This window comes from Zeugodacus cucurbitae, chromosome 2, assembly GCF_028554725.1.
Source record: "Zeugodacus cucurbitae isolate PBARC_wt_2022May chromosome 2, idZeuCucr1.2, whole genome shotgun sequence".
Lineage (NCBI taxonomy): Eukaryota > Metazoa > Arthropoda > Insecta > Diptera > Tephritidae > Zeugodacus > Zeugodacus cucurbitae.
Window position 1 is genome coordinate 63635234 of NC_071667.1, and position 25394 is coordinate 63660627.

The 25394-nt window shown below is 35.7% G+C and overlaps 2 protein-coding genes across 8 annotated transcripts in view; both read right to left on the reverse strand.

Annotated features, from left to right (window-relative positions):
• The window catches only part of Slc5a5_1 (sodium-coupled monocarboxylate transporter 1), an 89837-nt gene that overhangs the window by 5335 nt on the left and 59108 nt on the right, over window positions 1–25394 (reverse strand). Inside the window, exons 1-4 of one of the 6 annotated variants that reach the window (XM_011194571.3) lie at window positions 14314–14474; window positions 6600–6859; window positions 5681–5828; window positions 2852–3026 (exon numbers count right to left, since the gene is read on the reverse strand). In XM_011194571.3, the coding sequence (XP_011192873.2) occupies window positions 2852–3026; window positions 5681–5828; window positions 6600–6810 (534 nt within the window). In that variant the 5' untranslated portion in view covers window positions 6811–6859; window positions 14314–14474. Of the gene's footprint in view, window positions 1–2851; window positions 3027–5680; window positions 5829–6599; window positions 6860–8746; window positions 8878–8915; window positions 9152–13918; window positions 14222–14313; window positions 14475–25394 lie in introns of those variants that run through there. The other 5 variants (XM_011194572.3, XM_011194573.3, XM_054225202.1 and 2 more) reach the window with 5 other exon arrangements.
• Window positions 17289–25394, reverse strand: part of LOC105218776 (sodium-coupled monocarboxylate transporter 1) — a 67218-nt gene continuing 59112 nt past the window's right edge. For both annotated transcript variants that reach the window (XM_054225200.1, XM_054225199.1), the window contains exons 5-12: window positions 25208–25250; window positions 24975–25067; window positions 20297–20456; window positions 19983–20201; window positions 19532–19805; window positions 19225–19335; window positions 19031–19158; window positions 17289–18807 (exon numbers count right to left, since the gene is read on the reverse strand). In XM_054225200.1, the coding sequence (XP_054081175.1) occupies window positions 18321–18807; window positions 19031–19158; window positions 19225–19335; window positions 19532–19805; window positions 19983–20201; window positions 20297–20456; window positions 24975–25067; window positions 25208–25250 (1515 nt within the window). In that variant the 3' untranslated portion in view covers window positions 17289–18320. The remainder of the gene's footprint in view (window positions 18808–19030; window positions 19159–19224; window positions 19336–19531; window positions 19806–19982; window positions 20202–20296; window positions 20457–24974; window positions 25068–25207; window positions 25251–25394) is intronic.

Sequence of the window (25394 nt, forward strand, 5' to 3'; positions counted from 1 at the left end):
CGTGATACATGTATATTTCTCATATTTTGACCATTTTCAGTTTCAGTTTAAGATTCTCTGGAGTCTTTTTGTTACCCTGGGAACTATTTCCAGAAAGTTTAGATTCTAGCAATGAATAAAGCCCATGTTACTCGAGGTGAATGTAGCTTTCAAATGGTGAAATAATTTTTGAAATCGGCGCAGTAGTTTTTGAGTTTATTCATTAAAAACAAAGTACGCACGGGCGTATGAGTAATATGCGCGTGTGTGCTTCTAACCAAAAGCATCTGCAATTTCCCGAGCGTCTGCTTTAAAACTCTAGTAAATTACATGCCGACATATGTATGTACATATACACGTGTGTAGTTAGCGATTTTTCAAATCCGCTTGCCATTTGCGCAATTTTCATATAGTCGCCAGAGTTGTTGCATGTCACCCGGAACGCATTGAACATATGAAACGTTCAATTGATAATAAACTCACTACGAATCTCTTTGTTTATCGATATTTTTTATTCATAAACAAATGTGAATTAAGCAACATTATTGCGCTCAATGAAGGGTTATTCATGAAATGAGAGAAATCCGGGGGAGGTCCCAGAAAGGTTAAAAGTAAATTAATGATGACAGCTCATCTTTATACACGTTTCAGTATTTATGTTTGTATATACATACACACACGTGTGACGTATCTTAGAGCACAGTCCATTGTTGTTGTAGTCTCGTATTGTTTTTATTTTTTAATCTATAATATTATCAAATCGAGACTATAAAGGCAACGTTTTAGTCCGCACATTACAATTAGTTAGACAAAGCTTTAGCTTATTCAAGTTCTTTTTTGTGCGAATAAAATACTGTTTTCTTGTGGTCAAAATTATTTATTTTTTATTTTGTATAATTTTATCACAAAAAAAGTCCCACATATTCGGCATAAAGTCCATTAGAATAACGAAAATCATCTTCTTCTTCTTGACTGGCGTAGACACCACTTACGCGGTTATAGCCGAGTCCAAAACAGCGCGCCACGTCTCCCTCCTTCTGGCAGTTTGGCGCCAATTGGTTATAACAAGCGAAGCCAGGTCCCTCTCCACCTGGTCCTTCCGTCGTAGTGGAGGTCTCCCTCTTCCTCGGCTTCCACCAGCGGGTACTGCATTGAATACTTTCAGAGCTGGAGCACTTTCATCTATTCGAACAACATGACCTAGCCAGCGTAGCCGCTGTCTTTTTATTCGCTGGACTATGTCTATGTCGTCGAATAACACATACAGCTCATCGTTCCATCGTCTGCGGTATTCGCCGTTGCCAATGTTTAAGGGACCATAAATCTTCCGCAAAACTTTTCTCTCGAAAACTCCTAGTGCCGTCTCATCGGATATTGACATCGTCCACGCTTCTGCGCCGTAAAGTAGGACGGGAATGATGAGAGACTTGTAGAGTTTGGTTTTTGTTCGTTGAGGGAGGACTTTACTTTTCAATTGCCTACTTAGTCCATAGTAGCACCTGTTGGCAAGAGTGATTCTGCGCTGGATTTCCAGGCTAACATTGGTATTGCTGTCATTAATGCTTGTTCCCAGGTAGACGAAATTATCTACAACTTCAAAGAACTACGAAAATCATCATATATAGTATATGAGGGCTGCGGTGATTCCTGAACCGATTTCACTCATTTTCATCACCATTCCTATACACTCACTTAATTTTTCTAAGATATCTCACATATTTACCGATATATGCGGTATAAAACCCGCAGTATTTTTGAAAAACCTATAATTAGGTATATGGGAGCTAGCGGAAGTTATGACCCGATTTTAACCATTTTTGGTACAGACACAGAATATTAGAAGAAAAAGATTCACTTTGAATTTCATTAAAATAACTGAGAGATTTAACGATATTTTCGGTGAAAAATTACGCTTAGGCACTGAGTCTTTTATGTCCGATGTCCGGGGTCTTGAAAAGTTATAGTCCGAGTTGAGTTATACGAGAATTAGGCATGGTTGTGAACCGATTTCGTCAAAAATATCAATATTGGTCGAGTAATTAGTTCAAGGTGTTGACCCAAAGAGGGCGACGTTCATTTAAAACATTTCATGAGTGGGGACCCATATAGAATGAATACTAACAAATACAACAGTACACAACAAGACAGTGAAAGGACAGCGGAAGGTATAGGAGGGTCGGAATCGACTCTCAGCTCTCCATCCGCTCCGGGTGGGCGTAGTACCCAAGGTGACGAAATCGAAACCCTCCAAGGGCGCCAAAAAGGTCGGTGAGGCCTCTGTCCCAGGGGCAGTTACGGACAGACGGACGGGGGTAGTTGGCGGAAACCCGCCGGCTCCAACAAGGTGGTCGTACGAGTACGCGGCGGAATCGCGTTATGGGAGCCACCACGGCCTCGAGAAGTACCAACAAACCCCGGAAAAAACCCGGCTAGAAAGCTAAAGTCGGATCGACGTTTAGCAGCTAAAGTTATGGAGCGCTAAACTAATTTTTGGGCATTGCCACGCCCACTTTTCGCCAAAAATTACACCCAAATTTGTGCCTCCCTAGTGTGATGCTCTGTGCTAAATTTTAGTGACAAAACACTGGTTTATTGAAAACAAAAGAATTACAATTAATAGTAGTGATTAGCCGTTACGTTTTATCCTTTAACGAAAACGTCATTATTGCTCTTTTAAAGATCGAAATAGATGAACAAATCATTACTTCTTCATTTCTGGATTTTGATCCATCCACGTATTATTTTTTCGGGTCAGGCACACACACACATGCATACATACATACCCCTAAGGGACCACACATTATTGCATAATATTTGGTCGTTGGTCAATTTACACGCACATACATCAAGACATTGTTACTGTTGAACTTACCACTATGGTGAAAAATATGCAAATCACAGCCATGCCCACAATGGATGCCCAATAGGGAATGCCTATTACGGTCGATAACGCGACGCTCGGTGTGTAAACGGTAATGCCGAGGAAGAAAATTTGCCGAAAAATGTAGAGGCCGGAAGCGAGGCAGCGAACCAGTCGACTTTTAAATCTACAAAAAAGAGAGAGAATTACATATGAAAAAAAATATTACAGCTTTGTCTTTTTTTCGGTGCAATTAAAAAAGGTTATGCAAATCGCAGTGATTGCAATAAATTGTCTAATGCCTTTTTTTAGTGTGCATGTATGTGTGTTTGTATAACGGTACCTTAATTAAATTAAATTCAATGAGTAAATGTGAGCAACAACATCAATGGGTGGTGGTAATGGCGGCAATCTTATTAAAGTTTTAAATAAATTTCGGTTTTTACGGTACATTTTCAACGCGGCTTTTGCAATTTGATTTTATAAGCCGAAATACTGACTTTTTCATATCTTCAAAGCCATTTACTCGCGATTGGTAGCTAAAGCGCTGGCATTTCACTACTTCCACAGTTTTTATGGCACTGTTCCCATTTCATTTTATATTATTTTTGTTTTGGTTTTATATATTTTTCACCTACTCTATTACCACGGGGCGGCGTCACACCTTGTTTGCGCTGCAGTTTTTATTACAACACTATGTTTTTTTTTTAGACTGCCGCTTCCTCGTTTATGCGCACGATTCTTTTAATTAAGCAACAACAGTTGCAACAATAAGAATGCACTTCTAGAATGGTTACGAGCACTCAAACTATGTTAAGTGCGTAAAATTCTTTTATGAGCGCTCATAACACTCTTGTCCCCACTGCACCCTTGCACAGTGCAAATCTGCGGGAATAACTTAAGTGGTTTAATAAAAAATTCCTTTTTTAAATGTTTGCCATTACAAAAACAATTATATTCCAAAGCAATAACTTTATGTTTCATACGAATATGATTTTTATCGATATCGACCTTATAAGAATCGCCGAAATCGGACCATAAATTTTCAAGGCCCCATATATTTAACATGAGGACCTCAGTGCTTCTAAATAATTTACTGAAAATACTGGTAATTCTTTCAAATATTTTGAAGAAATTCAGAGGGAATGCTTTTCATCTAATGGTATCTATATCTCTGTGTCAAAAATGCGTGAAATCGGGCCATAATTTCATCTTGCACCCATATACTTAATATAAAGATTTTCAAACATTCAATGGACTTTATACCATATATATGCAGAGTATGTAGGTCAAATTGTGTGTTATATTAATAAAATTAAATAAATAAATTGTGAGAGTGTAAAATGTTCGGTTACACACGAACTTAGCGCCTCCTTACTTGTTTCATTTGTTGGTTTATACGAGAGAAAAATTGTCAAAGTTTGGTAGGAAATATACCAGTCCAATTACATATTTTGAAATAAATAGAAAACCCCATTCGTTTTTGGTATTAAGATTATTGGAAGCGTGCTCTTTAATTGGTCAAATTTATATGATTTTTCGTCTTTTGCATTTCGGAGAGGAATTTCTGGTTATCAACTGGAAATTTCCTTTCATTGCTTCACTTCAGCGATGTAAGTGGATTCATATGCAAATTACTGTACACACATACTGTTACATATATGCTTGTAATATTCTGTATGTGTTGGCCATAAATTGCTAACATTGTCTCTGCCATTTCGCAATTTGTTGCGGCAAACATTTTTATCGTGTTTTATATTATTTACTTGTTTTTTTCTATTCATTCTTCGTTTTTTTCTACCAATTTCATCTCATCGATCAGACAGGCATTTCATGTTGTCATATTTGCTGGAATGCCACTTTCGCACTCGCCATCATTAATATATGCAACCAATTTGTGCAGAAGCGCCTCAGCATGCATATTAACCATCCATTGAATGTGTATGTGTATGTGTGCCGTTGATGACGCCAAGTAATATTTAACCACGACTACGACATAGTATAATAATTTGTTTACGACCGCAGGCAGTTTACCGCAAAATGCGAATACGAAATGCGCAATACACGGCGCCCTGAGTGCACACTCCTGGCGCTCGAGTGTAGTCAGGCGCGCACTTGCCAGACAACAATTGAGCATTAAAGCGCGCATTTGCTGGAAAATTTAAAGCCGCGCACGCCGAACCAAGCAGATGTTGCAATTAAAAAGCTTAATGCGAAAATATTATCTATGCTGGGCAATGTTTTTAATATTAATTTCATATGCGTAAATGTCATTGTAGCGCGCTGCAGCTGGTAAAAAGCGCGTACAATGCATAAAATATGCAAGTAAACACATTCACACACACACATACTTACCTGACTTCTATCGCATATCAACAGTTTGCACAACCTTTCCGTAAACGTTTGTGTCAATTAATTAAAGTTCTGTAGGCGTTTTGCCTGTAAATAATGCACGCATGTGTATATATGTATCTGCATTATGGTTATGTTGTACACCTTGTCGTATGAGTGACATTAATTGATAATTTGCTGCGCGAAATTAAGTATTACGCGGCAGTGCCAGATAATTTTCGTCAATTAACTTGTTGTTGTCCATTCGAGTTTATGTTTAAAGTGTAATGTGAAAAGAATTCGCATTAAGACTTAAAAATAATATTGGTATAAAATATTCCCCTCAACCTCGTGAACACGCTATATCGACAGAAAATTATTTCTTCTAAGTGCGAGTACTTTATTGCTACCGACTCTATTATGCTCATGTGAGGCAAGTGTCAATACCAAATAGAGGGCAAAAGCAAAAAAGTAAATAGATTATACAAAAGCTTCAGCGCAACGACTTACCTTAAATCTAAGTACTGGTAGATGGACGTTATGCCCAAATTAAAGTAAACTGGCACAAATACGAAACACACAATGGGATAAGCGCTGACCATGCCGTAGATGCTCTCCCACATGCCGGAGCCACGATAAAACAGCTCATTGGGATAACCTGGGTAAGGCAATAAGTTGAACAATATTATAAATAAGCATTTGACTACATAAATACAAATACAAATTCAATATCCTAGTTACTGTATAAGAGGAAGATTCTAAAAAAAAAAATTAAAAAAATGTGGAAGCTGGTGAGACAGTGGCTTTGGCAAATAAAAATTAAATAAGTCCACCTGAGCGCTGGGTAATTCATCAATTTTCAAAATATGCTTGTAATCTCTCGAATGTCAAGCGCACGCATAGCTCTGTGTATGTGTGTGTAAATTAAACAATCCGGCTAGGTGCTGGGAAAGTCTTCTGGAAGCATTCTTAAGGCTAACATGTGTCCACTTAGATTTAGAGGACTTCATATGTGACCTTCGATACTTAATATTCAAAATCCCAAAGACATATTGGACACATTTGTCTATTTGTTAACATTACAATATATTGTTGAGTGTGTGGCAAAAAGCGATAAAAATATCATGGATATATGAATGTACAAACAAGGATCTGCTTTTAAAATTTGTATTATAAAATTCGTTAGAAATACTTTAATTCGCTTTAAGTCAGTGGACTTAATTACTTGATACGGTTTGCATTGCGACCGCTTGCATATTATTACTTATATAAATTATTCATTGTGCTCATTAACATTTTCAATAATTTCCCACAAATTCAATTAACTTTCTACTAACCAGTTCTTTTGAATGGCGCAAGGCATAGAACATTAGCGCGCTTTAATTGAATTTGAAATAAACTCAATTAACATTAATTTGTTTAGACTCACCTAGTATGTTGCGTATGTTAAGCGTGCCGCGTGCAATTGATAACATAATCGCCACAATTGATATGCCGCCGGTGGCAAAGACATAGTCGGCTTTGCCGCGGTCTTTCTTCTTGCCAAACAGACGTTTCCAGAGCGGTGCGAATACGGTGATCAAAATGAAGACCACAAACATGAAGTAGTCCCAGCCAAGTGTGTGCAGTTCTTTAGCCATTTTGTGTGTGAAACTGATTTATTTAGTGTGTTGGAAAATAGAACAAGAACTGAAAATAAAGAAAGAAAGGAGATTTAAATATATATACAATTTTAGTAAACAATAAAAATTTTATACATATTAATAAATAAGTATTTTGATAAGATTTGCAGGAAAACAATATTACTACGAATGTAGTGAATTTATATCAACTAAAGGTTAAATTATAATAGTAAAATCAACTAGTACAAAAATAGGTAAATATCTATATACTTTCTGAGAGACACAGAAACTTAATCCTTTTTCTCTATTGTTTTATTTTTGTTTTCTTCTTTTTGTTTTGTTGCCGCTTCGAATAGTTTATAGGCAGGTTGGCCAATTGGCTGATCGCACAGTGCTTGGCAGTGTGCTGGATGGCGTCCAACAGTGCCACATCAAGCAAGGTGCCACAGTGGAACACAAGGCATATGCATTTAGCACACTTTACTCTGGCCACAGACGTGTCTAACTGCCTTCTCCTCGCCACACCTTCACTTTGGCTTTCGAGTGCTGAAACACTGCCGTCGACCACCTTGACTATTGTGTGGCATGCATATTGCAGCTGTCACTGCTGCCTTCTCGACCCATGCCGTACACCACAGCTAACTTTGAGTATTCCTCTCAACTATTTATGTTTGTACGTGCGGCTGCCAAGCGTAGGATTTGCGTTTTTTCACTCTATTCTTTCGACGAATATTCCATTCGTTGGCGTTGTTGTGCAAGCAAGCAAATCAAAACATAAATCTTCAACAATTCTAGTGTAATTGAATTTCACTCCACAACACTGCATTACGCCGCGCTTCACTCCCTCTCTCTCTGTTGTACCTCCATTGCCCCTTTCTTTTGTTATATAGGCATATTGTTTTTGTTTTAATTCGACTCGATTTTCCTTGATAGAAAAAAACAAAAACAATAATAATATGTATTTATAACAGTAATGCAGTAGCATTGCATCCTTAAATCCTCAGGAAAGAGCTGCCAAAGTGTTTAGAGTGCTTTTCCCATTGTGGTCAAATATTTAGCGTGTTGTTGTCGGTCAAATGTTTGTTGGCGTTGTTGTTGCTGAACAGCAAGGAATTGAAGAATAGTAGTAGTACAACGTTTGAAAGTTTATTAGATAATGGCATAGTTTGACTGCCTGCTGACTCTTGGCTCCGGGCAGTCTTGTTTGCGTTTGTGCTCCAGGTTATTTACATGGAATTTAAACCACACATACACACACCAACACATAGATACATATAGATGCATACGTTTAGTGTTCGTCAATTGTGCACAGAGCTTCTGCGTAGACGAATATGTTCTTCATGTAAATACCACAGAGAAGTACTGAAGTTGTTCGATAAAGTAATGAGTCCTCTCTGACAAATGAAATACCACTTGACATTGCTGTGGAACATCGGTGAGTGGAACCGAGTTTGGTATGAAATCCATTTTGAATTCATTTAATTAACACCGAAATGGTCGAAATAAAGCACAGATATTTCAGGTCAGTAGCAAATGAGCTTTTACATATGTAGCATAGAAGAGAGTTCGTTAGGCCTTCAAACATTATAACAGTGATTTGATTTTTCCATGAACTTTCAAGAAAATTGCCAAATTATACCTTTAGCCTTAATAGATCAGTTTTAAGAGTCTTGAAAATGATACGCTATAATATCGATATTAAAAATTTAATATTTTTTTATAAGTTCTCTAATATAATATTTTCAGGATTTCACGTTCCACATACAATTAGTTTCACATTATACTTAACGGTGATACTCAGTGAGAAAAACTCTCTAGAAACTGACTGCTACGTGGAACGTCTGCCTAATTTTCGCTATTTGTGGACCGAAGACGAATTTGCAATTGCTTGCTTTTGAATCTTTAGAATCATATCATGATTTTTCGGATCGTTAAACCAAATATTTTCACTTACTTTTACTGCTTACTTTTTTATCAATAGATGAGTAAATATGTAGTATATTCTTGCAATATTTTTTTTAAATATTTATTTCACTGATACCAAAACAATTAAACAATTATTTAATTTCCGTATATTAAAGAACGGAAGGAGTTTGAGCTTTTCAGAGCCTCAATGCACTCACTCGCATGGTTTGTTGGCAGTGTAAAAATTTAAACACTTTAGAATTAGTTGCCCGTAATCTCGAAGTACTTCAAAGTAGCCTCATAGTATCACTTTAACACGTGGATTGCGCCTCGATAGATCTTTCTCGGCAGTGTAAACATCAAGTTAATTAACGCGCACTATTCAAGTGAAATAATTTCATTCACTACCGAGCGACATACCTGCAATAACTGCCGAATCTGATAGCTTTATAAATTTTAAATAGCGTCACTGCCACATACGCGTTATAATAGAGCATATATCCAACTACCGTACTCTCAAACAAACACATGTACAATTAGTCAGCACCTACACAGCGACAACTGAAAAAGCCTCCAAAGAAATATTTCATTATACGCTTATTGTTTTTTGTGTATTTTCAGCTCAGCATTTGCGTTAAAAATTTCTTGGAACAAATAAGTTGTTTCTCCTATTTTTTAACATATATACATACATTTGAATATAAAATGATAGATACTGTTTTGTTGCAGTTGTGCTTTTCTTATTTGCCTACTTATACAGTTGAAGCTGCGAGCAAATAAGCGCTCCTCGTGCTCTTTATTTAAACTATTGTCATGCTGAGCACCGCTGTGTTCACTAAGCAAACTGCGCAGAGCCGTTAAAACATGCTAAGGGAGGAGTTGATGATGAAAGGGCTGTTGATGAAATGGCTAAATATTTAATTGTCTCTCGCACACACACACATACATACACACACTTATACCGCATGCGTCTCATCTGTCACAGGTGTTGTAGCATTTCTTTGTATAGACAAACATTTTGTTACCATTGAGACAATAGGGGCTGTAAACTGTTTTAAGAGTAATGAAATGTATATGAACTTACATTCAGTCAAGCATACCCGGTGGGACTTACACCATAGCTGAGCTCAAAGCTGCCGGAAGGGTCGGCAGGTCGGCAGGTCGCGGATAGCCGGACGGCCTGTAGTAGCAGGTTAGTTGCGATCGCCGACGATGAGCGACAGGAGTGGAGGAGTCGGTAAAAAAGCCAGTAACCCCGATGATGTTCATGTGACAGTGGCGAACCGACACCGCCTCTTATAATTAGGTTTCCCCCTCAACATACTTGGCCATGTTGAGTAATTCAAAAACCCAGACGCGACGGATCCAAAATGGGCGGCTTCCATGGTTCCACCATGTTAGGTGCGGCTGATTTAATAATCTGACCGATATACTGCACGGCGCAGTGGGAGTCCCTAGAAGTCTCGACAACGACAGCGACGTCTCCGCTGGTGAGATTAAAAGGGTGATGAGCCTGCTCTGCCGAGGTGTCCCTGTTAGTGTACTGATACACTTCTGTCCTTGGTCAGGGAGTGTGTAATGGACGTAGGAGTAGTAGCCTGCGTTGCTCCCGGCGAGCACCGGTCTGTCCGTTTTTTCCCAAAAAACAAAATGGCGACTGGCGATCAGTAGCCTGTCAAAATGTAGTCTTTGGCCTACGGTAGCCTGTAGGCTATAGTCGGGGCTAGTATAGATACACAATAGGGTGTAAGTTTCCACTATAAAGCATCCCAAAATATAATCCCGCATAAATAAATAATAAAATAATAAATTTATATGTTTGCTGATAGTCTATTTTTCCACAACATTGACGCATATCAGTGGTGCTCAATAAAATAATTATCATTGACAATTTAAGAAGTCTGAAACACATTTAGGGTACTCACAAGTTGTCATAAAGTGTTGTAGAATCATAAAGTTTTAAACGTTTACACTGGTTTAAAAAAATTGTTGCTATTGTTTAGAATTACGACTCAGCGAATTCTGTTGGTTGTATATTGAAAACATTTTTTTTGGTCAATCAGTTTTTTTTTCAGATTTATCACAACAAAATTATAATTTTTTTTTTAACATTTTCATTTATGACTTTTAACTTTATGAAAACTTGTTAGTGCCCTAATTGTTTTATTTGCCTTAGGCTTATAGTTCAAAACTTTATGATTGCCTTATTGGCCTTATTATATCCATTTTGTATACTCTCGCAACAAAGTTGCTGAGATAGTATTATAGTTTTCTTCACATAAAGATTGTTTGTAAGTCATAAAACTAAACGATTGAGATATAAGGTTATGATCAGGGGGAGATTAGATATGTAATTCGAAGGTCTGCCCGTCTCTCCATGCAACGGATAACATGAGTATAAATAAGTAAGGTAGGGCTGAGTTCGAGTGTCACCGAACATTTTATACTCTCGCAATTTATTTATTTAATTTTATTAAGATAACACACAATTTGACCCGCATATTCTTCATATATATATGGTATAAAGTCCATTGAAAGTTGGAAACCCTACTAATAGGTATAGGGAGCTAGGTGAAGTTCTGAGCCGATTTCATACATTTTTGGCACATAGACATATTATTAGAAGAAAAATATTCCCTCTGAATTTCTTCAAAACATCTGAGGGATTTATGTTCGATATCACCCGAACTTAGCCCTTCCTTACTTTTTTCTTTGTATTATTGTCTCAACTAAACTAAACTATATCTTCGTGGTGCTATCTGCGTGATAAAAAAACACAAATGAAAGTGAAAATAAAAACGTTTTTTATTATCTTGTTAATTTCGAAGCTTATGTTCTTATCTACTGCGGATTTTGTGCCACAATTTGCTTCCTCATCTTGCTCTGTCATTTTGACGGATATGTTAAAATGCGAATTTGTTGTAAATTATTTATAAAAAACGATAAATTAACATTAACTCCCAACAATATATAAAATAAATAAACAATATTCATTTCAAGAAAGACTTCAAACCAGAAATAATGTTGGTACGTGAGCAGCAAAACTGGCGACAAGGATAAAAAACCCACCCACCCAACATTGATTTCTTGAATAAGCAAATCGAATTTAACATTACTTTGGAAGTAGAAACAGCAATAAATTAAAAGTCATTTAATAACCAGAAGAATCTTGCTAGCAACAGCAACAACATTTACACAGTGACTCCAAAATTGTAACGATAAAATTGTTAATGTGTCCCGACTAAAATAGTCGAGTGCTTTCAAAGCTGTTACATTGGTGTCTTCACTACAAGAGTAGGCAGCATCCCTCAAATTGTACACGATCAATTAAAATACCCAGTAGGAATTTCTTACGCAAAACAGTTGAATCAGAATAAATACGAAAATATTTTTTTTTATTTTAATTGAAACAAAATTCTTTCAAAATGGAGGCATCCACAATATAATTTCTTCAGCTCATTTTAAACTGCATTAAGGGTTAGGGGTAGTCAGGATTTTCAAAAAAATCAATTTTTTTGCATTTTCGTTAAGTGCTCAGTAGATTTTAATGAAATTTATACAGCTTTTAGAATACATAATAAACTCAGGCCTGATCGAAGAATTTTTTGAATTTCCATTTTTTTAAACCAATTAATTTTTTCCTGATAATCTAGAAAAAAGTTCCTGAGGCCCCCATTTTGCTAATTTTTGAAATTGATTATCCATTTTTTTATTTGATTATCAATTTGTAAAACTAATTTTTCTCATCCGATTGATTTTAGATGATTTTCCAAGGACTTATGACAGTCACCGCAAGGACCTTTTTTGAAACTGAGATTTTGACCCATGAGTGGGCGGAGCCACGCCCATTTAAAATTTGGTATAGATATAAGCAGTTCTTCTATACCATGTTTAGCATAAAATTTAAGGTTTCTGGTTTCCGATTTCATTCATTTAGGCTGTATAAGGAAGTGCATAAAGGAAAGGACTCTGGAGAAATCGGTTGATATAGCTTTAGTTGTTTACGATATATGTACAAAGAACTTAGTAGGGGCGCGGCCACGCCCACTTTCCCAAACAATTTACCTCCAAATATGCCCATTCCTAGTGCGATCCTTAGTACACATTTTTTTATGGCTTAGTTATGGTAGTTTATATGTTTTCGATTTTCGCCATATTGAGGGCATGGCAACGGTCTCGATTTCGCTCATTTGCAATACCAATCTTCTCATGGTGCCAAGGAATATGTGTACCAAGCTTCATTAAATTTTTACTCAAGTTATCGCTTGCACAGATGGACGGACAGATAAGCGGATTCAACTCCACTCGTCATCATTTACATATACATATATAACCCCATAACTAACTCTTTTTTTGTCAGTGTGATACATACAACCATTATTTGAACAAAATTTTTTTATAATTAGGCTATTCCGTACCGCACATTAGGCGATCCACATAATAAAATAAATAAATAATGAAGAATTTTAATGTGTTGTATATGCATTGCCCTCGCACCGCCTACCTACACTTGGCCATACCTAGTTTGATGTTAATATTTACATATGTGAACACATTTAGAAGGTGCCAGTTTAAGTACTCGAGTGGATAAGCAGTCAAGCGGTTGTTTGCGCACTTACGCCGTCTCTTAGCAGCAAATGGCATGGAATTCATTCACTATAAAACTATAAAATTTTGTTTGACACCATCAAATGTACCTGTCAATTAACTTTTCGATAACATTATTTTTTTGATGAAAAAAAAAACAAATATTCGTAGAATTTTCAATAATTCGTATGCGATTATTGCGCAATTTTGTTTTTGCCGTCGTGTTGCTAAATTATTTTCCTTTTTCACTTTTGCAACGTGTGAACTTTCAATTAGTTTTAATAGTGGCGCATATTGTCAGTTTACAACTTTCCGAAATTCATTTGTAGTCACAGCTGAAGTGTGAAGGCGACGAGTTTGATAAATGCCATTGCATAAAATGTGTAATTACGCTTTTGTGTTATTTGTTTTTGTATTCTCGCAACAATGTTGCTAAGAGAGGATTATAGTTTTGGAGTAGTTTTAATAACCAATCAATTTCAATTAAACATTTCATAATTTAAGACTATTCATTAACTGATTTTAAAATATGAAAATATACTTGTTTAGAATCTCAATTGGTTTTGATGGATTATCTTTTATTATTTGATTTAATTTTTTATATTTTTTTAAATATTAGCGCCTTGATGTTCACCTTTCTGTAATTAAACTGCATTAAAAGTTTATACTTAATCACATAAATACACAAGACTCCGTTCCGCTGCTTATAAATAAAATAGAAAGCTTTGACTACCACATTGTCCACTGTCAAAGAGTCACATCACAATACAGTTTTTCGAGATTTCGATTCTAGATTGGTTCTCAAGAAAAACTTGAAATAACACAAGCTTAATATCTGACTTTATTATTAATAAAATATTAAAAACTGTTTTGATCTTAGCATCAGCATAATTTTATCGAACAAGAAAAATTATAAAAAAAAAATTCACACATTTTATTGAAACTAAGATCTTGGAACACCATTAAACCGACTGATCTTTACACTTTTTAACATATACTTCTCTTGTAAATTGATTGAGACACACTCACATCAAATGAATATCAAACTCCAAAGTTTTTAGGAGAATATTCACATCCACTAAACCTCTATAGAGTATACAGTTATAAACTCTCCGCTCGACAGCGACACTTGGACATTTTTGGCAGACTAAAACTATGCCTCTTTTAGCGGTGAGTATATATACAACCTTGTAGGTAATAATACATTCCATCCATGTCTTCCATTGTTAATATTTGAAAAGTGAACAAGTAAGGAAAGTCTAAATTCGGATACAACCGAACATTTTATACTATCGCAATTTATTGATATAGTTTAATTAAGATAACACACAATTTGACCCATATATAACGGCTACAGCTGTAGATAAGATATTTTTGTAAACTATAGAAATACAGATATCATATTATAAATGTTTAGGTGTATTATCGCCAAAATATACGATGCACTCTTAAGCTTGAATATGTATTTTTCGCCGATGGATGAAAATCCGTGTAGTCAGGGTGTCAAGAAATTATTATATATCGAATTTCATGGATCATTGGAGTAGTTCCTGAGATATGGGTTTTGACCCACGCTCATTTTCCATTTATTTTTAATCTGAGTGCAGTTTCCTCCTGTCATTTCTTCTCTAAAATTTAGCGTTTCTGTTGTTTTCCGTTAGTGAGTTAACGCACTTTTAGTAATTTTCAACATAACCTTTGTATGTGAGGTGAGCCCACTTCACTTATTTTGGCCACGCCCACTTTTCAATAAAAAATTACATCAAATATGCCCCTTCTTAGTGCGATCTGAACAATAATTCGATTTCACCAATTTTCATTAGCAACCCTCCCAAGGTATCAAAGAACATGAATACGAAGTTTCGTCAAGGTACCTTAATTTTTTATCAAGTTATCCTCGACTATAACTCGTCTCGTCATCCTGATCATTTTGATACATATAACACTATATCTAACTCGTTTAGTTTTATGACAACCGTTATGTGAACAAAACTATAAAGCTCTCTTAGCAACTTTGTTGCGAGAGTATAATTAAGAGTAGATTGCCAATCACTTCAAAATGAGTGTTTTCAGTTAACACTTATCGAACATGTCAAGTCAATTGTGTGTTGTAGGAAAATCAAACATATGTGAAGAGCCAACAACAAATGATCGTGTAATCGTGACAGCTGCTAAGAAAAACAAATTTCATTTATAACAAGAAAGGAAGGGCTACATTATATCCCAGACTGTTCGGGTGTAACCAAGCATTTTATACTCTCGTGATTTATTTATGTACAAAGTTTTATTATGAGTACACACTATTTCGTATATTCGGCAGCAAGTCTACTAGAATAACGAAATTCATTATATATACAATGGGGGCTGGGATAATTCTTAGACCGACTTCAAAGTTTTTTGCATCAAGCCATATTATATCCAAGACTATTCACTCACTTAATTGAATTTTTCGCAGTTTTCAACATAACCTTTGTATGGGAGGTAGGCATGGTTGTAACCCGATTTAGCAGGGCCCGGGCCCACGCCCACTTTTCCAAATCACTTCTTAGTTCGATCCTTTGTACCAAAGAAACACGTGTACCAAGTTTTATCAAGATGTTACCATCTTGTCAAGTTACCAGACAGACATTCGGATTTCAAACAAAACTATTATACTCTCTTAGCAACAAGTTGCGAGAGTATAATAAATAATAGGAATAAATTAGATTACGAATTATGACAGCTTCAAATGGGGCAATAAACACACGGAATGTTGTTGTGGTTGGCTTTACATTGTTGTCATAAACGGGTTACAAGGCGACTCATGATCATGTCCGCTTTTCATAACGCCGCCAGTCAAGTGCCTGATAAGCGCACGCTAAGTGCGACGATAAATCAGACTCAATGCTAAAGAGTTCTGAATATTCATCAAGAATTTAACGATAGTGCGCTTAATTATAGTTTGATAGCTTTAGTTGTTTTGATTTTATGATTATAATTATTGGGCCTAATTATTGAATCCGCAGCGAATTCGATTTTAAAACGATAATATTTTTCGATCGAAAATTTTCCTGCACTCATTGATTTCGTCAATAAACTAAATATTAAAAAGTGAGAACGTAAAACTGTTTTAAGGACCTTTATCGACAAATGCGACAAATTTTATGAATTAAATTGTCTGAGTTTTTTGCTTTATTTCGTATTGGTCAGTTTTAAAACCTTCTCATCGAGTAAACTTAAAATTAGTTTATTTCGCTTTTAAACGCCTCAAATTAATTTTTGTCTCTTGTCTCTAAAATACCCCTATATCCGTAATCCTATTTACATAAAAACTTCCAATGGTTTATTTCTTTCGCATTTCTTCAACTCACCCATCAACGGATAGATTTCGACCAAAATTTTCGATTTTGCGGATTCAATGATTTTGAAATTAGCGACATCTATTAGCCGCGGAATGTATTTTTAGTTGGTAAGTGAGTTCACTTCGATGGAAAATTTTATTTTCAATACGGCTTCAATGATTTCAACGTAAAATTTTTCGATCATATCGAACCATTTTACGATCGAAACGGATTCAATGATTAGGCCCAATATGTTTTATTTTATTTTAAATAAAATCATTGAGCAACTTGGACCTTTAGTTTTTTTCAAAACTGCGAAAAGGATACAAAACCGGGATATTTATTTAGGAGAACTTTCGAAAGGACTTACAATTCGTTTGAAACACGTAAGCAAAAAATTCTAAAGAAATTGAATTAAATACTAGTCGAGAAATAACGGATACATTTGAGCTCTGTTTGATCAAGATTTATTTAATTTAAATTTCGAAATTGATTTATGTAATTGTTAGACCGAAAAATGAACAGAAATTCTGCGAATTATTTTCGGTAATTATTAAGCTAAGTTATTCAAGCCTAAAAAAACCTAAAATACTATAAAACTAAGCTCACTATATCTGCATATCTTTAGCATTAGTATATTTAAATGCTAAAACATACCTTGCCAGATTAATAAAAAAAAAAACATATTGTGAATAAAAATAAAATTTAATTTATTTTTCAAAGATTAACTTTCAATAATTTTAACTTATTATTTATTCTTAAAGTAATTATTTTTATTTATAAGACTCAATCTTTGCTTGAATTATACTCGCAATATTTCCAATAAATTCACTTTTACAAAAACGCTTCTAAAGTAATGTCATTGGCACCAAATTGAATTATAAACATCAATAACTTTTCATTTTTAATTAAAAAAAAATGTCCCTTTATTTCTTGGCCATAGAGTTAGACGTCTCGCTAACCGCACGGTGTTGTTACAATTTGCGATCTGACCGAAACGTGCCGTCTACATGCTGCTATTTGAAATAGGGCGTTGTATTAAAACACTAAATAGTATATAGCTATATACGAGTAGGCTTATATCCAATAATTCACAACTGTTTGTATGTACTTATAATTTTTGTAAACTGGTAAGGAGCTTATATCATAAAAAAATTTTAAAAATATATATGTATATAACTGTTTTCCGATTTATGTACTTATTTCTAAGGCATGAATGCATCGTATATATGTATATATATAACATTTTTATATAATATATATGTATGTCAAAAAATACATGCAAGTAGTTCCCACGAATGTGAGCATAGACAACATGCATTTCCATATATTGTTGCATTGATCAGTACAATTAGTCAAATTAATTAATGATCACAGTGTGTCTTCATCAACTTCATCATACATCATTAATTCATTATTAAAATGACTTAGTTAACTAATTTTCTTAGCCTATATATATATATGTATGTAGTAATATCTGTATGTGTGTGTAAATTCTGGTGTAATTAACATTACTAGTTAGTTTAGAAGCTTTTAAGTTATTTGTAACTTTCAGACTTAAACATTACTAACAATAAACTGTATATGTATATAGATAATAACATTAGCATAATATCATTAAAATATTAAGTAAATTAACTTAAGTCGCTACGATGTACGTTAAAATATCAAGGATACCCCACATATTAGACGCCATCCATCAGCCAATGGTACATATCACACTGTCTCTTTCTCCTTGAACTGACGGTATGTGCCATTTTCGCCACCACTTGGTGGTGTATCCAATTCTGCTGCTCTCGCTAGACTACCCTTCGTGATGCTACGCTCATCGATGCTGTCATTTTTGTGGCCATTTTGTCCATTGGTGAACACAACATCAATGGGATTATGTTTCTGCTTCTCATTGCTAGTGCCAATAATAATATTCGATTCGGTTTGTCCATCAAACGCCAAATTTACTTTTGCGCCTTTTACTTTCTCCACTCCAGTCAAATCACTGGTGGCTTCACCGATAATATATGGTTTGTCGCCAGGGAAACGTTCGCACCAACGCAACACAACCGGATGTAGAAGTTTAGCATCGTAAGCATCTTTGGGATCTCGTGTCAGATAACTGATTATAACACCAACACCAATAGTAATCACTGCGCCAAGCAAACTGTAGTACATATAACTGATGGAATAGAACGTCTCCAAAGGAGTGCTGTAAAGAGTGCGACAAATATTGAAATTATATTATTTAGTGGAGACGGAGTGAAGTTAGAAGCGCTGCTATCTCAGCAACTTTCTCAAACTTGACAAGAGAGCAGCGCTCAAAGATAGCGAACAGCGAATTTAAAATGACTATTGTTTAAGAAATGGTTCTACTTGAAAAGCTACTGTCTATAATCTATATACATTTTGATTGAAACTTCTGTTATAATTACCGTTCAGGCGCCATAATTGTTTGTTCTAGCGGCGAAGTATTGTTGAGCAGCGAATGTGAGATCAGCCAAGATTGTTGGAGTTCCAATGGTTTGGTTATAGATGGCGAAAAGGTTGTATTGGTGCAGCCCTACGTAGCAACAAAATACATAAGATTAGCATTAAAAACCAAGTGATCTCAAAATAAAGAATGTACCTCTGTAGATGTGGGTAGGAAAGAGTTTTGAGCGCTCTTGTCGACCGTAGCGCTGCCAGCGATGATCCACAGTATGAAAGCGCAAGATGAAATCATGCCAGCGGAGGTACCCTATGGAAGAAGGAAAGCGAAGAAGAGAAAATGAAAATGTACTTGAGTCTCGCACACACCGTTAAACGTAGGGCCAGCACGCATTGCTACGCAAAACTAATTAAAATCAATCAACAAGTGCGGCGTACACAATACCGTTGGCCAACCTAATGATGTTGTACGGTGAAATATGGTTATCATACGACAAATTAATTACCTTCCAATTAGCAATCGGCACCAGCATGGCCAGTATAAAGCAGCCCAATAATGGGCCAGATGTAGCCGAAAATGCCAACAACGATGATTCAATTACGCCGGACAGTAGACCCACACCGAAAGCAACACCCATTGTAATGAAGCCACAAATGACGGTTATAATCTTTAGAATGAAAAGCTGTTGCTTGTCGCTGAGTCCCTTGAATTGTGGCATTTGCGAGATGAAATCCTCCCAGCAAACAGTAGCTAATGAATTTAAATTCGAAACCATCATGCTGTTGGGCCGACGCACAGACAAAAAGACACCGTAGTTAGAGTGAATGAAGAACAATAAATTAGAGAAGCGTTTTATGAGTAATTGCAAAGGAATAAAATGTGATTAAGTGTTCATAAATTGGCACTAAATGCAGAGTAATTAAAATGTAATCTGTAACACTTGTTTGCATACATACCACAGGGCACCGTTGAAGAGCATTGCCATGAAAATACCCACGAAACCGGGTATTACGGCCAACTGGTCCTCCACGAAAAATGGCAAAATTTCATCTGGTTTGCGTATGTAACCCTCAGCGTATGGATCACAATTAATGTAGGTTGCATAGATGACCATACCCGACAGCCAGGAGAGTGAGAAGAACACGACGATGATGGGTATATTTGTCATCATGACGCTATAAAGCAGGGTATTCACGAATTATTGAAATGTATTTATATATTTTTATTTACATTTTTACTAGGAAAAAAGTAAATATCGTTTGGTACTTACCGTCGCACCTGACTCATGGATTTCAGTGAAACATAACGCTGCATGAAATTTTGTTGACAGCCGAATTGTGACAATGACATGAACAATTGACCCATCCATGCAGAGAGCGTGTCTACGCGCACAGTCATGTCGCCGGTGAAGTTAAAGAATGTTAAACGCCCTGTGAATGAAAATAAAATAAGGAAAGATATGTAAGTAAAGAGTACTGGTATATGTAAACTGATAATGCTATTGAATAACAAAAATTATTATTTTTTTAATGAATACGCTGCCCTACTTTAGGGTTACTGAGGAAGTGGATCTGACGGTTGTCGTGTTCTGTCAGTAGATATCAAAATGCTGGAACAATACTGTCAGCTTTTAAGTTAATTTGGAGATATTGAAAGACAGAGAGTTGGCCTAACTGAAACCTGGTTCCATAATTATTTGTTCGGAGAGGTTCTTTGCAACTCTCGTAAAGTTGGGGATGGCTTAAAATGTGTTGGACCGTCATTTTCCAAATAATATGACCCCACTAGCAAGACGAGAATATATGATTGAGGACTTATGAAGGTTCTTACAAGTTTTAAGCCGCTTCGGAATTTAATACAAAGGTAATCGGGTATTTTAGACCCTGTTTAGTTTGATGTATTCGCTTTTCGATCGATTCTGCGAAGACTGGTAACTTTTTAAAACATTTTTTTTTGATTTATCGACTAGATTTTGGTAGTAAGTTTAATTTATTACTAAAATGTGAAAAATTGGTGAATTATTACACACAATATGTCAATTTCTATTATACTTTAATGTCTACACTTTTATTCAAGCGTCACTAAGGCATCAACCGAAGCAAATTTACCTACGAACAATCATATATATGTTTGTACATACATACATAGGATTCTTGTCCTTCGTCTACCGTTTGCTATTTCCGATTTTTTTACAATCCATACTTTCGCCTATGGCAGATAGTAGAGGAAACCTTTCTCTCTGCTAGTTTGAGTGGTTGTCCATTTTTCGGACTCTACCTTCAGTATTGTAGGTAAATATTTTAGCCACAAGTTGTTGTGTGTTTACTTCGGCATATACGCATATACAATTACATAGGGGCATAGTAGGGTATGCGTATCTCCAATTGTTGAATATGCACAAACACATTTGTTGTAGACGTGTCTTTCCCCGCCCTTTCGTCAGCTGTTGCATACGATGATTTCGTCGTCATGCGCTCGCCCAACGGTCACTCATGTAATTTCTGCTCTGTCCACATTGTTGAGTTTCGAATATCACAATCTTTTCGTACCGACGACACATCACGTTCCACCCGACCCATAATTTGTTTGCTTTGCGTATTTACATTCTCACTTTACCTTTTAACCAATTTTGTGGTGAAATTATAATAAAAAAACCAAATAAAAAAAAACTAAAATCGGTTTTGTACATTTTATCCTCAATGCAAACACAAAACCGCTCACGTGTAAGATTGTATGTATGTGTGTGTCTATGAGGCGCTTACGTTTGTTTACCCGCCGACAATTCTTACCCAACGAGACAAACACATACGTACACACATACACATGGGCAATGGCATCATCTACGCTTTGAGTGCCAGTTATGAGTGGCACTTTTTGCGCCAACAGCAACAACAACAACACCAACAAGAATTCTGGCAGTAGCAGCTTAAAGCTGATAAGACTTGAATGGATAATAAGGTATAAAATGAATGATTTGTTAGGATGCCATTGCCTTCTTGCTGGCATTATTGTTGTAGTTGTTGCAATTTGTGTATGCCTGCAGGATATTGACTTGAAAATTGTGGCTCGTCTAAATAGCAGGCTTTACACAAATAGTTAAACTCACATATAAGTACGATGTTGTAAATAAATGTAAGTGTGCATACTTTACATACACACTGTCTATGTTAAATAAATACACACGCACACACACGCATGGGAGAAGAAAAATGCACAACATAACGGGAGTGATATGTAATTTTATATGACGTTGTTCATTTATGTAGTTTATGTATTTAAAATGAACAACCTTGGTTTAGGTCGCACTACACAAACACATATAACCAGACATACATACCTACACACAAACAACTGTTATTTTTGTGTGATTTTCTACGTAAATATTCTCTGATTTCCATAGGGTAATGCCCTCTAAATTAAATTAGCTTATGCAGTGTTCGACGAAGTAGTAAAAGCATTAACAATTAAAATAAGTTTTCAGCATAAACTATTGCGGAATGAGATGTGTTTCGAAAGAAGTTAGACACTTATTTTAAATATGCATAAAGTGCATAATAAATAGATTACTACGCGATTTTAGTGAAATTTTCGAAATAAAATTGAGACAAGCCGAAATGTGAGTACTAAGAATAGAAGATGGACAGCTTCAAATTCATATAAACTAAGAAACACCTCCATATTTATCTATAACTAGCAGACCGCTCCGGCTTCGCACGGGCTTAAACAAACATTTCAAAAGTTATAAGTTGTTACACACTCTCCCATACATATGTATGTACTTTACCGTTCCTTGCGTGGGTTAAAAAAGTAAAATGAGGAAAATTCGAATATGAAATTATATTTTATTTCCAATGAGCTAAAACTTGATTACGATCTCTAGTCTTTGGTGTCCGTTGTCTTTCTTTCTGATTATGAAGGAACGCTCAGAGTTCGACGGCCTAGTGCGAGCTTGTATATTTCTAATATTTTGTTCTTCAAGCCGCTGCACACGCTCCGTACTTGACTCTCAAGCGCTTACTAGGCAGGTTTTGAAATTTTGTTTAGCAAACAGCTGCGAGCACTCGTTACTCGACTCTTTGGCACGCGATTGCGATGCGAAGAGTATGACTTGCAAGACGATTTTCAGTTTCTGATTAGGATTCTCCATCACGGAGTCTTTTTGATACCCTACCTGGGAACTATTTCCAGAAAGTTGAGATTCTAGCTATAAATATAGCCTATATTACTCCGGGTGAATTAGCTTTCCAATGGTGAAAGAATTTTTGAAATCGGGACAGTAGTTTTCGAGTTTATTCAATACAAACATATATACAAATCATTCCTCTTTGTAATAGTAGTATAGATTGTAAGGCTTAAGAGCTGTTAATATTTTTAAATCTTTGATTTTAATTCTTTGATTATGTCTTTGAGTGTTTAAACAGCTCAACAAACCATAAGCTTAAGGTTTCACAAACTGATCTCCTGAACTTACAATAATTTCCGCATTTTGCCGAACCCGATATTAACGATACTAGTATGTTAACGATACTAGTATGTTAACATTTCCAACATAAATCAGCTCAATTCTAAGCCTCTTTGGATCGGTTAGATTGGATTAGTTTACAATATGAAAATCGCACTGCGAACTAAGGTCTAAGGAGAGGACACCCTTCGGATCGGTTACTGGAGCATCACCTAGCGATAGGACTATTTCGTATCCCACTGAATGTAGAATGACGATGCTGTGGAATCATTGTGTCATCAGATGTTATGTGATCTAATAGTTACTAATTAACTTAAGTGACTTTATGAGCCCGCATGAAGTTGTCAAGCTCTTTAAATAGAATCACTTACATGCTAGACTACTGTGGGGCTTAACACTGTAGTCGGTTTGTTGAACTCAAAATCAAAATAATACCTTAATGAAGCCATATTGTTGGAATAAAGGTATAAACATAAAATTAAACTTAATGAATTTCCAATTGAATACCCATATACACTAGATAACCCTTTTCATACTCATTTGCAGATGATTCACAAAGACAGATGTGGCATAAAATCTGGCACATTAAACTCTAACATACACAAATAATGGGGCCGTTAACACCAAAACACTATATGTATATACATACATATAAGTATGTCGAACATTTAGAGAAGCATATCGACGAAAAAATTGAATAATTCCCCAAACATACGGAAGGATTTTTTAAAGATTGGTGCTACTGAATATTTCTTCTTGCGTTTCTGCGACGGAGGCGCGCTTCGATTTGCAAATAACATACATACATGATTGATACCACCCATACCCATTCATCATAATGTATAACGGCATTCAATATGAATAAATTGGCGCATTTACTCAATGACACTGCGTGTGGTGGGGGGTGATGGGAGGCTGCCGTATTTCGGCTTTAAACAGCTGGCAAGTGCCGTTTGCGGTTTGTTGCGTCTACGTGGAGTTACGAAAAATGATGCGTCAAAGAAATTACAAACAGCACCGAATAAAATAAATAGCACTCCGAGGCAGTCGATAAACCAAAGGGTCCCCTAGCGTATTCGGCAAGCGTAAAATAAAGCTTCGACAACGGAAGCTTGTGAATTGGGTTGCGGTTGCCCGACGTTGAAAACGACGGGTGTGTTAATATTGCATAATGTTCGAATAAATATTTATTGCAGTAGCGTTTGATAATTGAATAAAGTGAATTTAATATGATGTGCCTATTAAACGCTATATTAATGTGGCAAATATATTCATGTTATTGTCGAGCTTTGCCTAGCATGTGTATATGAAGAGTTAAAGAAATATGAAAAAAATATTTTTTTAAAGCTCTGTATGTAACTCATTTTTCGAGATATTGGTATTAAAAAAATTGTTCCCAACTTTATTGTGTTCAAAATTTAATATTATGGATTAATCCCCCCAGGAATCTACTTTACTAAATGAAATAAAAAATATTTATACTCACCATTATCGCGATTCACTTCGTAGACGTGTTGTACGCCGCCACTGGCCATGAGACCTTTGACAATGACAGCTAATGTCACCAAAATGACAGTTACTGTTGATGTAATTTAGAAGTGTCAGTAGACCAAGCAAGGTAATATGTAAGGAAAATAAGTAAACGGTATAAAGTCGTTAAATTGAAAATTGATCCTTAATAATTTAAGTGTGTTGAATTTACAACAAAAAAGTACTCACCAGTTTGTATGACATCGGCATTAATGGCTGCTTTCAAACCACCCTGTTGATAGAAGAAAAAAATTGAGTTTAGAGTAAAATAATAATCTTTTTAAAAGTATGTAGAAAGTTATATTGAGTATATAAAATTAAGCAATATCACTCACACTCACACTTTCCGATTCACCGTTTCTCTAACCACACTGAA